A 16,638-nucleotide genomic window follows, 5' to 3' on the forward strand; every position below is an offset into this window, starting at 1 on the left:
ACCTGCTGCGAGCCTACTTGTGCCAACACTTAGTTAACACACCTCCTCTTTGTGGCGTTATTCATGCTGCATTGTCCTTTCAGATGTGACCATCCTGGGCGCTCTCACCTGAAAACTTCAGTGAGAGCTGGTCAGAGTGAAATCATGGAATTCTGTGGAGCAGGAAAGAGCTGATAGCTTGAACCATCAAGGTGAAGCTAGTGGCTTCCAGTAGAAGAGAAGATGATTCTAGAAGGCCATGGCATTATCCCAAGTCTGGGAGTCTGCAGATCCACCAAGCGTTGTCCACCTACCGAATAAGCACTACTCTGCCTATGCGGAAAGATAGGTCATCAATTTTAAATCTACAGATTCATGTGAAAGTACTGCTGAATTCCCAGTAGCGGTCTGTCACTGCTTGGTTTTTATTTTTGTTTTTACCACAGGGGATTCTAAAAGTCCAAGTTCCATTCCTGGACCCCAAACCAGACCGAATGGAAAATCCTCTGGGGTGTGAACTGGGGTCCTGGTTCTGGCTATCAGCTCTCCCCCACCTGGAGGAGGAAAGGACCTGATACCCTGGCACCATGTGTTGGTGTGACAGGAAATGAGATGGCACCCACCCCTGCAGTGGAAGCTCTTTTTATTTTTTTTTTGAGACAGACAGAGAGAGAGAGAGAGAGAGGAGGGACAGGAGGGACAGAGGGAGAGAGAGAATCTTAGGTAGATGCCACACTGAGTGTGAAGCCTGATGCAGGCCTCGATCTCACCCTGAGATCATGACCTGAGCCAAAATCAAGAGTCGGAAGCTTCACCGACCGAGCCACCCAGGTGCTCCAGTGGGAGCTCTTTGAAGAGAGAGACTAGGTCTCATTTGCCTCAGAGTCTTAGCACTCAGCACAAGGGTGACAGGGGGAAAGGTAAGGGGACCCAGACAAAGTTGTGTCCTCTTTGCAAGGCCAGAAGGTAATGACCTGAGGATAAGTTGATTTGAGGCCTCCAGAAAGGGTATATAGAGCAGCAAAGCTAATAAGCCTGTTAAGTTTCTTAAGCTTTGAAGAATAATAAATCCACACCTTGGAAACATGTACGCTAAATACATTTTTGGTAATAATTTTACTTTCTCATTCCTTGGTTTTTAATAAAAATGCCTTTGGAAATGCCAACCAGTCTCGGCTATAATAACAGAAAATAGTCATGATGTGGGTGTGTGACAAGGAGTGTCCACAATTGGATTCAAAGCTGTAAGGGAAAATAGCGAGTATAAAGAGGACAGAAGGATTACAAGTGAAAGACCCCCGCTGGAAAGGTGACCTTCAGAAGTCCATGTCGGGGTCACACGTCCAGCCGCCCCTTCCCACCTGAAGGGTCTCTTTCTAAGCTATCTCCCACTGAAAGCTTAAAGGAGACTACGTTTTAACAAGGAAGCCTGTTGCCTCACATCTATCCCCTACAGGATGCAAGGCTGACCTTCCTTCCTCCTTTCCACCTTTAGCTCACCCACCAAGTCCCAACTACAGAAACCATAGGGAGCTCATTCTTTAGAACATCCCTCAGTTGGCAAAGGTAGCAGGAGTAATTCATTATCCTGGACAAATTCCAGCTGGAAAAACTGCCAGGGTGGTGACTCTCAAGGAACAGCTGGTTTTGAACTTAGCGGCACAGAGCACTGGCTTCGATGTCAGGAGGCCTGGCTTCTAGATCAAGGCTTCCTGCCATTTATCTGCCGTGTGACCTAGCAGGTGCCACATTCCTCAAAGGGGAGATTAAGTATATGCTTAGGTCCCCGGCAACAGGAGTATGAAAGAATGAAAAAACTCTATAAGCCATTTTAATTTCAACATACCTGTGGAACTCTGAGTAATCTCAAAAATAACATTTTATTTATTTTTTTTTAAGTAGGCTCCACGCCCAGCATGGGGCTCAAACTCAACAACCTTGAGATCAAGACCTGAGCTGAGATCAAGAGTCGGGCACTCAACCGACTGAGCCACCCAGGTGCTCCCGCCAATAACACTTTATCTGAAGGTTTAGCATTTCTTTCATTTGGAATTACATATGGGGAGACATTATAATCTTTGCAGCACTTAGGGCTATTAATGGGCTTGACCCAGCTGGCTACCTTTGGACAAGTCCCTTCCTTTTTCTGGGCCTCAGTGGTCAAGTGTCGGGACACCGACAATGGTTAATGACCGACTTTTTGGTGCCACACTGTATAAACCCACTCCACCCAAACCAGAGAAGTGCGTGGCAGATGATGCAAATTCACCCCTCTCCTCCTGACACACAGTCAACTGCATAAAGGTCAAAGTTGAGCCCAAAAGCCGTAACTTGAATCTTCTCCTCTACTCCACTATTCCGTCATCCTGACGCTTTTATCACCTTAGCTGCTCGTTTGTCCAACAACAACAACAACAACAAAAAAAAAAAAAAAAAAAAAAAAGATTAAATTTCTTGTTTCTGAGGTGGAGGAAATTCTAGTAGACATTTTGGTGTCCAAATTTCCAGGGAAGACGTTTTCAACACATGGAAATACCACGTGGGCAGACCAGGAATTTCATGGTATTTAAAAGAAAATGGGCTTACTTGCTTGCCTGCCCCACCCTGTCAAGCCAGTGTCCCAAGGGTCTCTGGGGATGACAGGTAGGACAGAAACAAAGTGAGCTCTGGCAAGTGCCTGTTCCAAGTCCCGGAATTTCCCCCTGCTCCATCAAACTCAAGCAGGCCGCATCCCCGCCTCAGTAGCTGTGACAGTCAGGTTCAGGGTCCATGACACTTCATCGAATGGGAAATCTGGTTGCAGTCTAAAGGTGCAGCTCTCATTTTTCTCATCTCCATGTAGATTTACAATCGTCTCCTCCTGCCCTGGAACGATGATTTAAACATAAATAAACCAGCTGTCCTTTCTGATTTGGAGCCAAAATTGCCACAAAGCTGAAAAACCAAGAGGTGGGAATTTTACATAAAGATGAAGAGGGGAGTTTCCACCATTGACCCAACTGGCTGTATTCAAGCCAAAATAATTGCAAGAAGGAACAGAGCATCTTTCCCCATAGCAAGTTCATAGGCTAGCGTAACACAAGAGCTCCCCAGCGTTATTAAACATACCTCCATGTATCTAGTGCTTTGGTGACTTCCTTTTTCGCTCCGGAGATATTATACCCCTAGGCCAACAGGCTGATTGCTTTTGTAATGATCATTTAAGCACCTACAAACATTAACTAGATCTCTGAGGGAGGAATTGGAAAGCTTGGATTGACTCAGCATCTGACAGCAGGCATGGAGCTATTTCCCTCTGGCTTTGACCATGCCATCCTTGAGATGAAGACCCAAATGCAATAAAACAGGTCACATTCAAAGCCAGTTTCGAGGAGAGACTCCAGTTATAGGCGGGGCCATGCCACGGGTGTGGCAAAAGCCACAGATCCATAACCTCAGGAGCTTGGTGCAATCCTTCAGCATGCCCTCTCCTCCTTCCACCCTCCCATCCCCCACCTCGGGCCGGTTACAAGATCTTCTAGGGCAGTCTCAAAGGGGTTCAAGTTACCGAAGAACAGCCTTCGGTGAAGGAGGTGGTGTTGCCAAGCAACCGGCCCAGCCCAGTCCCACCCTTGTAACCTTGAAGATGGCAGGGCTGTGACCCCTGGCTGTAGAGAGGAGCACCTCAGACTCCCTCAGCATCAACTTTCTCCTCCTTCATCTCCCTCTCCTCCCTCTGCTGCCTCCCAGGGGCCCGGTAGAAGCATGTGGTCTGGTCTCTGCAAGCCTGAAGGCTCTGGGCCAGTCTGACTTGCCATTGCTCCTGCAGGTGGCGGCCAAGCTGTCCCCTGCAGGGAGGCTACAAGCTGCTGGCCTGTCAGGTGTCATTCACTCCAGTTATGTGGCTTCCAAACCTTCTTTCCTCCTACCCAGTTCTTGCCTGCCCCCGTGGTCAAAGAAATAGCTAAAGGAAGAAGGGGGGGGGCGGGAATCCAGCCAGATGGAGGATACATAGGGTAAAATGTTGACTGGGGAGTGCTGACCACCAGCAAGATGGTCAGTAAAGGAGTAGGAGGGCTAGGAGAAAAGGCACTGGGAAGAAAAAAAGAACAAGACCTGACAACAGTAAAAAAATTTTTAAAAGGCGGGCTGGATATTTATTTGGGGTCAAAATATAATATGTAGCCTGCTGAACACCTTCTTGGAGCTTATACCTGAGTGATGAGGGGCTGGCCAGATGGTGCACTGACTGCTCCCTATCTCTCCTTGCATTTGGCACTTAATGCTCAGATCATTGCCCGGAAGGCCTAATTTAAGTGATACGCAGTCAAAGCACCTGAAGAGAAAAGTGTGCCATGGGATCCTCAAGGGGAGTCTAGGGTAGGGCATTAGACCAGAAAATGGAAAGCCAGAAGTTCTTGCCAGATTAAGGGAGCTGGGTTCCATTGGTGCAGAGACCCCTCAGAAACATGGACCTCTCAGAGGCAAGTGGACACGTCAGAGACGAGAGACGGCCACTCTCCTGGCTCCCACGAACTTCAAAGAAACCAAACCAATGCCATTTCTCCTCAGAATTGCTCCCTTCCTTGAAAAGATACCCATTGCACAAATCCATCTCCTTCTAAACCAGCAGATTACTGAAGAGGTCTAGGTCCCAACGGTGACTTGGTGAAGCCATGCCTTCCCTCAGGTGGAAAGGGCTCGCCAATTCAGTGCATGGAAAGGTCCAAGCTGGTAAAGCAGAGCCTCCTTTCTGTCCTTATCTTACCCTGCTGAACTCAGTAGGTGGCTCTCTGTAAGCTGTGTGGGCATTCTGAAAACTACTCCCTGAGCTGACTTACCAAATTTCTCCTGGGCTAATCCTGGTAGTCAGTGGGACCCAGGCAAAAAAAAAAAGAGAGACAGAAAAAGAGAGAGAGAGAGAGAGAAAAGAGGGGGGAGGGAGGGAGGAAGAAGAGAAAAGGAAAGAAGAAAAGAAAAGAAAAGAAATCAACAGTGACCTTCTTACCCTCTTTGTCAACTGAGAACTAATCAGACCCAGGGCCCCAGCTCTCTTGGTCCCCTGCCATGCAGAGGGTTCTCACCCTATGTCTACATTCCATCTGGCAGTCATCTGTGTCTTCCACCTTCCTGCTCACCCAGGACCCAGTTCATTTTTCTCCACTAGTGACCTCCACCATCTATCTCAGAAGTCCCACGCCTCTCTGAAGAGGGGTCGCAGGACCTCTGACTCCTGTCCTGCCAGAAAGGGTCAGGACAAGGTGGTGCCTGCAACTGAGAGGAGCTGGCCCAGCCAATCCTTCCCCAAGGCAGGGGAGTCTTGCCCTCAAAAGTCAACCCATAGCCACCTTCTGCCTCCATCTGAAACTTTCTGGTCACATTGTGCCTTCTCGCCCCTTTCTGGGGGTGCCAGTTGGCCTTGGTACCTGGCATGCCCCAGCTGTGGTCGGCTTTTCCAGCATATTCAGTCCCCTTTGCTTTCAGCACGAGTTCCACACTCTAAGGGAGCAGTGCATTTCCACCAAGTGAGGATTCCCCATTCGAAACTCGGAAGTCCAAAGTAGTAAGGGTCAAAGGCTCGCACAGCCCTGGCACCATCTCCAGGGTACTGCATTCTCAGCCAGGGCATGAGTTTCTCAGGCATGGCTAATTCCTAAACAAATCATGAAACTAATGACAGTCACTTTAAGTGCTCCTCTCAAGCAAATCTGTGCAGCCAGAGACCCTAGGCACAAGAATCAGCGAAGCCGGAGGCAGTCCCTCCTTTCCTCCACACCCCTCCCGCCACTCCAGGAGCAACGACCCTGAAATCGCCAACCCTGAAATCGCGGGGAGAAGCAGGCGGGAGGGCGCTCCGACACTCCTCTGAGTGCGAGCGGCGAACAGGCTGCGCGCGAAGTTGCAGGTTTAAATCCAGCGGGCACCGCCGCTAAGCTCCTGGGGCCGCAAAGGTGGCCGGGCGCGCTTTCCGAAGCCGCCGAGCTCCGAGACCCGTGCGAAGACACCGGCGGTGCGGCCGTTTGGTTCCCGACGCCGCGGAGACGGGGACGCCCCGGGCCTGGGGACCGCGCCGAAGCCGTCCCGGACCCAGTGGCTCCCAGGAACCCCGCGGGTCCCCCCCCACCCCCGCCTTCTTCCCCTAGGTCCCCAGAAAACGGGTCCCCAGAAGGCACCAGGTCCCTCGGGACGGCGCGGCCGGCTCCAGCAGCAGGAAGTCCCAGAGGGAGAGCGGCGGATGGGGAGTCAGGGAAACGGGATCCCCTCACCCCCGAAAGGGAAGGGAGGGAAGGGAGGAGGAGGGGCAGGGAGGGCCGGGGAGGGGGTGGGCGCCGAGCCGGGAGCCCACTGGCGCCCCCAGAGGCGGGGTAGACGCGGGGCCGCGAGCCGCCCGGGCGCGGTTTACCTAGCTCTTCGTCGTCGTCCTCCGGGCCGAGCAGGCGGCAGGGCAAGCGGCGGCGGAGGCGCACGGTGCGTCGGCACAGGCTGTCGGTGCGGCGCCCCAAGGCCAGCAGGTGCCCCTCGAGGTCCTCGAGCAGAGCCAGAGAGTGGCCGCAGAGGTCGGCGAGCTGCCGGAGCAGGCTGAGCGCAGCCAGGTGGCTCACGTCGCGGAGCTCAGCGAGCGGCTGCGGCGGGTTGCGCGGGCACAGGCGCTGGGGCACCACCGTGCGCCTGTAGAACGGCATTCCGGGCGCTGGCGCGGGGAACCAGCCCGGCAGCGCGGCTGGCTCACCCGGAGGGGCGCCCCTGGCCCGAGCGCCCCTTAGCTGCGGCCCCAGCTCCGGGTGTAGCAGGCCGGGCGCAGGCCCGCGAGCGGGCGGGCGCTGAAGACGCCTGGCGGGTGGGCGGGCTGACGGGTTCCCAGCCTGGAGCGCCGCTCCCCCCGGGGCTGCACTCTCGCCGGAGCCACCAGTCCCTCTGACTCTGGTTCGCAGGGCTCCTCCTCCTCCTCCCCGCCTTTCTCCACCTCCTCCTCCCTTGCTCTGCTACTTCGGGATCCCCCCACCCACCTTTTTTTTTTTTTTTCTTTTGCGGTCAGAGATTCGCAGATTAACGCTTGATCCGGGAGAGGAGGGAAAGGGAAGTAGGAGTAAAAAGAGCGAGCTGGAGCGTGAAAGAAGGAATGTTTGCGTGACGGGTGTGTGTGTGTGTGTGTGTGTGTGTGTGTGTGTGGTATGTTCTGTACAATCTGTGTGCCCGCGTCCTCCTGCGGAACTCGAGTCTTAGTACTGATGGTTAAAAGTTGTGTTCTGCTTTGTTTCTGCAACTTAAACTTTCCCTTCATAAATAAAAATTCAAGCGCACCCGCACCCACACCAGCAACTAATCGGCAGAGACCCACCGAATAGTCTGATTTCATTCATCTAACTTTCCTTTCCCAAACATGGGCTCGGTGCCACGCACGGGCTGGGCTAGGCTGTGAGTCCAGCTTTCTAGCGCCCAGGAGCTTGGAAACGAGGAGGAAAGAACCAATTATCTTACTGGACTGCCAGGAGGGCAGTGCCTCAAGGTACTCTCACGGTGCCTGGACTGCTGTAAAGACTGTGGAATGGATGAATGAATGAATGAATAGAAAAGAAACCCATTCTCTGGAACAATAGATTCAGTTCAGAGGGAGGAATGCTGCACCGTATTTTATGCAGAAATAGAGCCCAGGGCCACCTCCGTCTCTGTCCCCACTGGGCTCCTGAGATGCCTGCGGAAAAGGCTGGGGTAGGTATGCTTACATCGCAGGAAACCCTGTAGTCACGTCCTGATTTCTTCCAGTTGTAGAAGTTAGAAGAGAGGGAGACACTGACGGATGTCCTCAGGAAAGCAGAGTGCCTAAGTGTGTGTGTCCCTGTGCACTTGGGAAGTTTCCACTCCAAACACTTAATTTCAACACACTGAGCTCCCATCTGATTCTGCCCTAAACCACTTTGACTTTGGTGTGGTTCCATTTCTTTCTTCTGGTAATTCTCTCATCTCTCCTCCTAAAAATGCTCCCATCCTTATAATCCTTTATAATCTACGAGTAAAACACCTTGAACAGACTATGTGTGTCTGTACAAATGATCCTGAGCGTGGCCTGTTTGCATTTACTCCTTTACAGAATTGTCCCTTAAGCAGTCCAAGAAGGCTCTACAACCAGTTAAGAGTAATCTGATTACCTTTCTCAGCAAATATCTGTTCCCTGTTCCCAAAATTGGAACACAGATACCAAAAAAGTTGGGTTCTATTACAGTAAGAAACTAAATGGTCAAAAGACCACTCCTCTTCTGAACTGTTAAACCCGATTACAGAACGGGGACCCAAAAGTCTGTATTTGTTAAACTCGAACCTGAGCCAAGAGAGTGACTGGCAGGAAGTAGGGACTTGGCCAGACTCTCCAGGGGTACTTGTCCTTGACCTATGGGCTGTTTAGACTGATCTTCATTTGGGAGAAAAAGAAATGAGGTATGGACAGATTGAAAGAGACTGTGTGGGCAGAGCTTCCCTGCCTGAGGGTGGCTTGCCTGGGCTGGGCCTGGCGTCTGAGCTGACCTCACGACTTTGATTCCGGAAGCTGATGAATCTTTCAGGGCTCTATAATAACAAGCTCAACTCCAAGCAAATCAGCACTGGCCCCACACCCTTCCCCCCCAACCCAGCCAAGTCTGTTCATTCCAGGCTCTTCAATGTGCTGGCCCTGGCTTTCATCAAGGAAACATCAAGGACTTACAATGGGGCCACCTCAGAACAGAGCCCCTCCTTTCTTCCCAGGACCAGAGCTGGACTGCACGTACTGTGGATGAAGTCAAGGGAATGTAGGTTTTCACCTTCCTTCTTATCTCCAGTATCTTCCCAACAGGAAATCAGAGACCTCGAGCAAGAGGCAAGCCTGGATGTAGCGAGCCCCCGGGAAGGAGCTCAGGGGCCCACCTCTGGTCTGTGGACGGAGAGCTGGGGTTCTAGAAGTGCCACATTCCAGCCATGATGTCCGGGGCAGGTAAGCAGCTAAGACCAAGTGTCCCGTCCCATACTCCCACAACACCCTCCAGTACAGGATTCCCACGATCATCCTTGCTTAATAGTAATCATAATGCTTTTGTAATAATATCATCTTCTCTTTTTAGACTGTTAGCTCCACGGGGGCAGGAACCATGTTTGTCTCACCCACTTCGTATGTCCAGTGCCAAGGCCAGTGACTAGTGCACTGTAGGTACTCAGAAAATGTATGTTGATGAATGAATAAATAAAGCTGGATTATAGGAAGAGCCCAATATGAAGAGCTTTACTAAAGGATCTCACCTGGCCCAAGGCCCCCTAAAAAGTCATTGTGGATTCTGGAGCAGAACACTGCCTGAAGTGGGGAAGGAGATGCTCGAGAACTTTTCATCTGGAGGCAGTGGGAAGAGGCAAATGTTGAGGGCAAGACTGCTGTGTCCCACCTGTACCCACATCCCCAGAGCCAAGGAGCCAGAAAGTGCTCTGTGAATTCAGTGTTTGCCTTGATTTGCCTATAAACCCTGGCACCGCACATTCCGAAGGAAAACGAGGGAAGGTGCCAAGAGGAGAAAGGAGAGGACCCTAACAACCAAGCCAGATCTGAAAATGCTGGGTGCTTCCTACCCACCCAACAACTCCCAGACTCCAGACCTATAGCTGTTCATCTGTCACTGTGCTCAGAGTTCTAAACTGAGCCTAAGCTGGGCCCACTTGTACAACGGGACACGGGCCTGGCCTCGAAGTAGTGACTGGAAAAAGAGTGGCTAGAGGGCACCTGGGTGGCTCAGTTGGTTGAGCAACTGCCTTTGGCTCAGGTCGTGATCCTGGAGGACCAGGATTGAGTCCCGCATTGGGCTCTCAGCTCCTCAGGGAGTCTGCTTCTCCCTCTGACCCACTCCTCTCTCATTCTCTCTCTCACTGTCTCTCTCTCTAATAAATAAATAAAATCTTTTTTTAAAAAAAGAGTGGCTAGAGAGGGAGAAGGAAATGGGAGAGTAGACCACCCACAACCAGCAAGGCCCCTGCTTTCCTTCCTGCCCTCTATCCTGCCTAACTAGCTGCTGCTAAGAACCTGGAATTTCAATAAAAACTGGATTTTGAGGGGTGCCTGTGTGGCTCAGTTGGTTAAGTGTCTGCCTTCAGCTCAGGTCACGATCCCAGATTCCCAGGATCAAGCCCCACATTGGTGGGGGGGGTCCCTGCTCAGCAGGGAGCCTGCTTCTCCCTCTGCCCTTCCCCCTGCTTATGCTCTCTCTCTCTCTCTCAAATAAATAAATAAAATCTTTTTAATTTTTTTTTTTAAACTGGAGTTTGAAGGCATAAATAAGTAACCTAGGCTATGCCATTTCTCTTCCTCCAAGTGGGCAATCTCCAGAGCAGCAAAATGAAAATTCATGAGCACACATGCCACCTCCCCAGTTTCCCAGCATAGCCCTCGGTCTTATTTCAGGATGAGAACCAAGAAAGGTGCCCCCATGTTGCTACCTCTCAAATTTGCCCAGATGGTAGCATCTTGGAAGCCAAGCAGCAATGCCATTTTTTTTCCCTTGGCATTCCTCTATAGTCAGACAATTGTTTTATCTAAGTTGTAAAAACAGGGGCACCTGGGTGGCTCAGCGGATTAAAGCCTCTGCCTTCGGCTCGGGTCATGGTCCCAGGGTTCTGGGATAGAGCCCCACATCGGGCTCTCTGCTCAGCAGGGAGCCTGCTTCCCTTCCTCTCTCTCTGCCTGCCTCTCTGCCTACTTGTGATTTCTGTCTGTCAAATAAATAAATAAAATCTTTAAAAAAAAAAAGAAAAGAAGTTGTAAGAACATACATTCTACCCTCAACACCCTCTTGCCATGAGACTCAATGCAGATACTTTCCCTATGAATGAAAAAATATATATACAGCCAGTAGGGGATAAAAAGGCTGCTCCTCAGTCCCAATGTCAACATCGCCTTGTTCCCTGGTGCTAAGTGTCTGCACCAAGAGAAACTGACAAGAATCGGCAAATACTAGATCGACTCTTTTTTTTTTAATGTCATTTATCCTTTTCAGTATTTCAACGCTTGGCTCTACAGTTAAGAATACAAGTAACCTACCTCCTCAGGCCCTAAGAAAGCAGCCGAAGAAAACAAACCGGTGGCTTTTAGCCTTTAATCAGAAGGGATCCCAGGATGCAATCAACAATGCAGATAAAAGTCAATGCTTATCAGCACCTTACTCAGAACACAGTGGGACAGGTCAGTGCCTCCCGTCAGTGCCTCCCGTCAGTGCCTCGATTTGAGAGGAGAAAGCAGACTTCTGCCCTTGAGGCAGCCTTCAGAGTGGGGAGGGGAATGCCCCAGAGCTGGGCCCCCAGGGCTGGACTGGAAACTTACACAGCCATCAATCACCTCCTAGGGCAATAGGCGTGTAAGCCGAAGACGGCTCAAGGTCCTAAAATAAATTCCTTTCAGCCCAAACTCAATGCTTCACAGACATGCAGGGCAAACCCTTCAAGAATTCCATGAGGAAATAAACCTTTATTTCAAAAATAAACTTTGATGTTGTTTGAACTTTGGCCCTGACTCTGAGCCCCGGCTGAAACTGCAAGAAGAGATTTGTGGTATTTTGAAAGAAACTACAGGAGATTTAAGCAGAACATGAACAGATCCTTTCTCAGCCCCTCATCCTCATGTTGGATGTAGATTCCCCCGACAACACCACCAGTCCGCCCCCGCCCCCCAAAACGCTTTCCCTCATTCCCTCCCTATCTTGTCTGCATGAGACTGTAATTAGGAACATTCAAATGCTGTTACATTCGATGTGTAATTTTATTCTAACATGCTTGCTTTCCCCGGGAGAAATTTTGGGACACTCCCTGACTGTCCTACTCCTGACCTGACAACCACCAACCCTCCCCTGCAAATTCCTGTCTCCCCACAAAATCCTAAAGCAGTAAGGGAAAGTCCTTAATCTCTCCAGAATGTGCTATGTCCACCACACGACGACAGGAACCTGAATAAGGAATGTTTCACCTTTGGATGAACATGGGTTCCATCTTCCCTCTCTACTAGGAAGCTATGCAGCCCAGCATAGTGGTCACAGCCAAAGGCAGGCTGTGGGGACCCACTGATCGGCATTTAAGTCGCCGGCTCCCCAACTGTGTGTCTTGGGCAAGTTACTTAACACTGGCTGTGCCTCAATTTCCTCATCCATAAAATGGACAAGATCCATACTCAATTGATGTGCATAAGTATGGCTGTACCGATGGTCTCCAGGTGTCCATTCTGTTTGATCAGGGCCTATTCCATTCTGGCTATTCAATATTGACCTTGCAGGATTGCTCTGAGCACTACGTGAGATAACGTACAGAAAGTGCTGGGCACAGAAGAAACATTCAAGAAATGTTATTAGCAGTATACATAGTAGTTTCCTGACTATAAAAAGGGAGGCACTTTTTTTCTCTCTTCTCCATTCTAAGTTACCATAGCCTCATGCTCTTGAGTCAAAGTTTCTGTAGTTACAAAGAATATATCGGGATGCCTGGGTGGCTCAGTCGGTTAGGCCACTGCCGTCGGCTCAGGTCATGATCCCAGAGTCCTGGGATCGAGCCCCACATCGGGTTCTCTGATCAGCAGAGAGCCTGCTTCTCCCTCTCCCCCTGCCTGCCACTCTGCCTGCTTGTGCGCTCTCTCTCTCTCTCTCTCTCTCTCATAAATAAATAAATAAAATCATGATCAGGAATAGCTGAAATCTTGTCTCTTACCCAATTGCCTTTTAACTGCCCAAACGCTTCTTGACATTCAAGTGTCTCGACTTCTTTATCAAGCCCTTTCTCAGCCAACAAATGAGTAAGGGATTTATTGGATTAAACTAGGTTCCAAACCTGTGGCAATAACCAATGCCAGCCCTCACCTGCCACTTTTTGTATGGGTTACTCCATTTCCCAATCATCTCAGCTGTATCTTAAATAAGTAGGAGTCTACTATTGCTATCTAGCCCCAAATCATCACTTTGAGCAATCAAAATGGACATTAACTCAACTTCTTAGTAAGCCCAGTTCCTGGAGTGACCTGGAGAAGTCTCCAAGCATCCCAGGTGAATTTCCATATTTACATTAAGAATGGCCATCTCAGGGGTGCTTGGGTGGTGTAGTTGGCTAAGGGGCCAGCTCTTGTTTCGGCTAGGGTCATGATCTCTGGGTTGTGGGATCAAGCCCTGAGACAGGCTCCTTGCTCAGCGAAGAGTCTGCTTCAGACTCTCTCCCCTCTCCTTCTGCCCGTCTGCTCATCCACGCCTGTGTGCTCTCTCTCCCTCAAATACATAAATCATTTTTTAAAAAGATTCTCTGGGGTGCCTGGGTGGCTCCGTCATGATCCCAGAGTCCTGGGATTGAGCCCCATATTGGGCTCTCTGCTCAGTGGGGAGTCTGCTTCTCCCTCTGCCTTTGCTGCTTCCCCTGCTTACATTTGCTCACTCTCTCTCTCTCTCCCTCTGTCAAATAAAATAAATAAAATCTTTAAAGAAAAGTTAAAAAAAGATTCTCCCTCTCCCTCTGCCCTCCCTCTAAATAAACTGCTACCTCATCACCATTTTCAATTGCAAGATCATACATTCCAAACAAAGTACAGTTGACCTTGAAACAATGCAGGGGTTAGGGTTCTGAGCCCCCAGGCAGTTGAAAATCTGTGTATAATTTTTGACTCCCCCAAAACTTAACGAATAGCCTCCTCTTGACCAGAAGCCTTAACAATAACATAAACATGAATTGACTAATTCATCCATATTTTGTATGTTACATGTATTATATATTGTCTTCTTGTAATAAAGTAAGTTAGAGAAAAGAAAATGTTATTTTAAGATCATTAAGGGAGAGAAAATATATTTACACAACTATGCTGTACTTATGGAAAAATAATTGTGTGTAAGTAGACCCATGCGCTTCAAACACGTGTTCAGGTTTCAACTGTATATACCACAATCACATAAACCAATTATATACATCCTATTGGTTCTGCTTCTCTGGCTGAACCGTGACTGATACAGACCACTACCTCTCACTCCAGAGGGCCTCACCATCACTATTTTTCTGGAAACCATCACAAATAATCTCAACATGGCTTTTCTCTATTTGTGTCAGTAGCCTAAGACTCCCAAGTCATGTTTCTCTTTGAGTGTAGCCAGACAGCTCAGTATATCGCTTTTACGACTCCGTATCCCTCCTCCCCAACTTCTGAAACCCTTTTACCATCTGTAGAATTCGGGGACAGTTATCAAATTCCCCTATATCTGCAGCTGCATCTTTGTATATCCCTTCATCTTCTCCCTTAAGTGAAATCAAACTCTGAGATCCTTAGTGTCCCCAAACCCTCTTAAATGGTGCTGTCTTCTCTCCCACACCTCCAGCACCACAGGGCCTGGAAGTGGGAAAGTTGTCCTCCTCGTTGTCCCTTCCAGGACATTCTCCTCCCTCCTCAAAAACAACCCCCAGCTTTGAATCTCCTGTCCTCAAATTATATCATTCGCTTTTTGTCCTCAGGGAGATTACTGACCCCTGGATCACTCATACTTACTCCTGGAAGATTTTAGTACCTGGTTCACTGTTACTCCCTGTAACACTATTCCTGTCGTAATTCTTGGTCAGTTCAGTCTCCAAATAGATGATCTCCAGCCTCTCAGTTCCTTGACCTCCTCTCCCCTAAATATCATGCCCTCCACCCTATTTTATCCACTAATCCACTAACCCGCATGGCCATACCACTGACCTTATAATTAGTAACACAAAACAAAACAAATGAAAAAACTACTCCTCTTTTTTCTCAACTTCAGGCATCCCACTTTTCAACTAACACTTTCTCCTTTCTAATTCTAAATAAACAATGTTTATTGTGCCTCTACCCTAACAGTACTTTGTCCCCACTCATTAAACCTCCTACTCCCACTTCCTTTCATGTCCTCAATTCCCTCCCTCCCCAGCTTAAATTTCATGGTCAATCATTGTATTAATTCCACTACATGTGCTCTCAGTGATTTGAGATTTTCTTTTCTAATAAATATTTAATGCTATAAATTTCCTGCTAAGCACTGCTTTTGCTATATCCCACAAATTTCAATATGTTTTCTTTTCATTTTTATTTAATTAAAAGTATTATCAAATTTGCCTCAAGAACTTCCTTTGACCCCTGGGTTATTTAGAAGTATACTTTTCAAGTTCCAAAAACTTGGGGATTTTCCAGATATCTTTCTGGTAGTAATTTCTAGTTTAATTCCAATATGGCCTGATTTGTATGATTTCTACTATCTTAAATTTGTCAAGTGTTGCTCATGGCCCAGAGTACGGTCTAACTTCATGGTTGTTCTGTGTGCACTTAAGATCTGTATTATGTTGGGGCACCTGGGTGGCTCACTTGGTTAAGCGTCTGCCTTCAACTCATGTCATGATCCCAGAGTCCTGGGATCGAGTCCTGTGTCGGGCTCCCTACTCAGCAGGGAGCCTGCTTCTCTCTCCCCCTCCCACTCCCCTGCTTGTGTTCCTCTCTAGCTGTCTCTGTCAAATAAATAAATAAAATCTTCAAAAAAAAAAAAAAAGATTTGTCTTGTGTTGGGTGGAGGGTTCTCTAAGTGTCAGCTGGGTCAAGTTGGTTGCTAGTGTTGTTCAAGTTATCCATAAGCTTTTATTTATTTATTTGACAGAGAGAGATCACAAGTAGGCAGAAAGAGAGGGGAAGCAGGCTCCCTGCTGAGCAGAGAGCCAGATGCGGGACTCGATCCCAGGACCCTGAGATCATGACCTGAGCCGAAGGCAGAGGTTTAACCCGCTGAGTCACCCAGGCGCCCCTTCACTGGCGTTCTGCCTACTTGTTCTCTCAATTATTGAGAGAGGAATGGTGGATTCTCCAACTATAATGGTAGATTTGTCTATTTCTCCTTTAAGTTCTATGAGTTTTTGCCTCATGAATTTTGAAGTTCTTTTGTTAAGTACATACATATTTAGGATGGTTATATCATCTTGAAAATTGATAACCTTTATCATTATGCAATGTCCCTTTTTATCCCTGAACACATTCACTGCTTGGAACTTGGCTTACTCTGAAATTAACATAGCTAGTTCAACTTTCTTTAGATAATATCTGTATGGTATATCTTTCTTTCATTTCACTTTTGTGTCTTTATAGTTAGAGTGGATTTCTTGTAGATAGCATGTAGTTGTGTTGCAGTTTCTAATCCAGTCTGACTATCTCTGTCTTTTTTTTTTTAAGAAAGCTCTACGCCTGACGTGGGACTAGAATTCATGACCCCGAGATCAAGAGTCACATGCCCTACACACTGAGCCAGGCAGGTGCCCCTGACAATCTCGTCTTTTAACGGGTGTGTGTAGATCATCCAATTTAACATGATTATTGATATGTTTGAAATACAGTCTATCATTTTGCTAGCTGATTTCAATTTGTTATGTCTCTTCTTTGTTTTTCCCTTCTGTTTCTTTCTTCTCTCGGGTTATTTGGAATTAGCTTTTGTAGTAAAAGATGTATGATGTAATATTTATGATTTTAACAATTCTTTTTTTTTAAAGATTTTATTTATTTATTTGACAGAGAGAGATCACAAGCAGGTAGAGAGGCAGGCAGAGAGAGAGGAGGAAGCAGGCTCCCTGCTGAGCAGAAAGCCCGATACGGGGCTCGATCCCAGGACTCTGAGATCATGACCTGAGCCGAAGGCAGCGGCTCAGTGGGTTAAGCCGCTGCCT

The 16,638-nt window shown here is 48.4% G+C and overlaps 1 protein-coding gene across 1 annotated transcript in view; it reads right to left on the minus strand.

Moving 5' to 3' along the window:
* LOC111161029 (NHS like 2) overlaps positions 1 to 6,641 on the minus strand; it is a 252,260-nt gene extending 245,619 nt beyond the window's left edge. The window contains exon 1 of the mRNA XM_022524478.1: positions 6,362 to 6,641. Coding sequence (XP_022380186.1) covers positions 6,362 to 6,641 — 280 coding nt within the window. The remainder of the gene's footprint in view (positions 1 to 6,361) is intronic.
* Between the last annotated feature and the right edge of the window lie 9,997 nt (positions 6,642 to 16,638).

Source organism: Enhydra lutris, unplaced genomic scaffold (genome assembly GCF_002288905.1).
Source record: "Enhydra lutris kenyoni isolate GAN:26980312 unplaced genomic scaffold, ASM228890v2 scaffoldscaffold81, whole genome shotgun sequence".
NCBI lineage: Eukaryota > Metazoa > Chordata > Mammalia > Carnivora > Mustelidae > Enhydra > Enhydra lutris.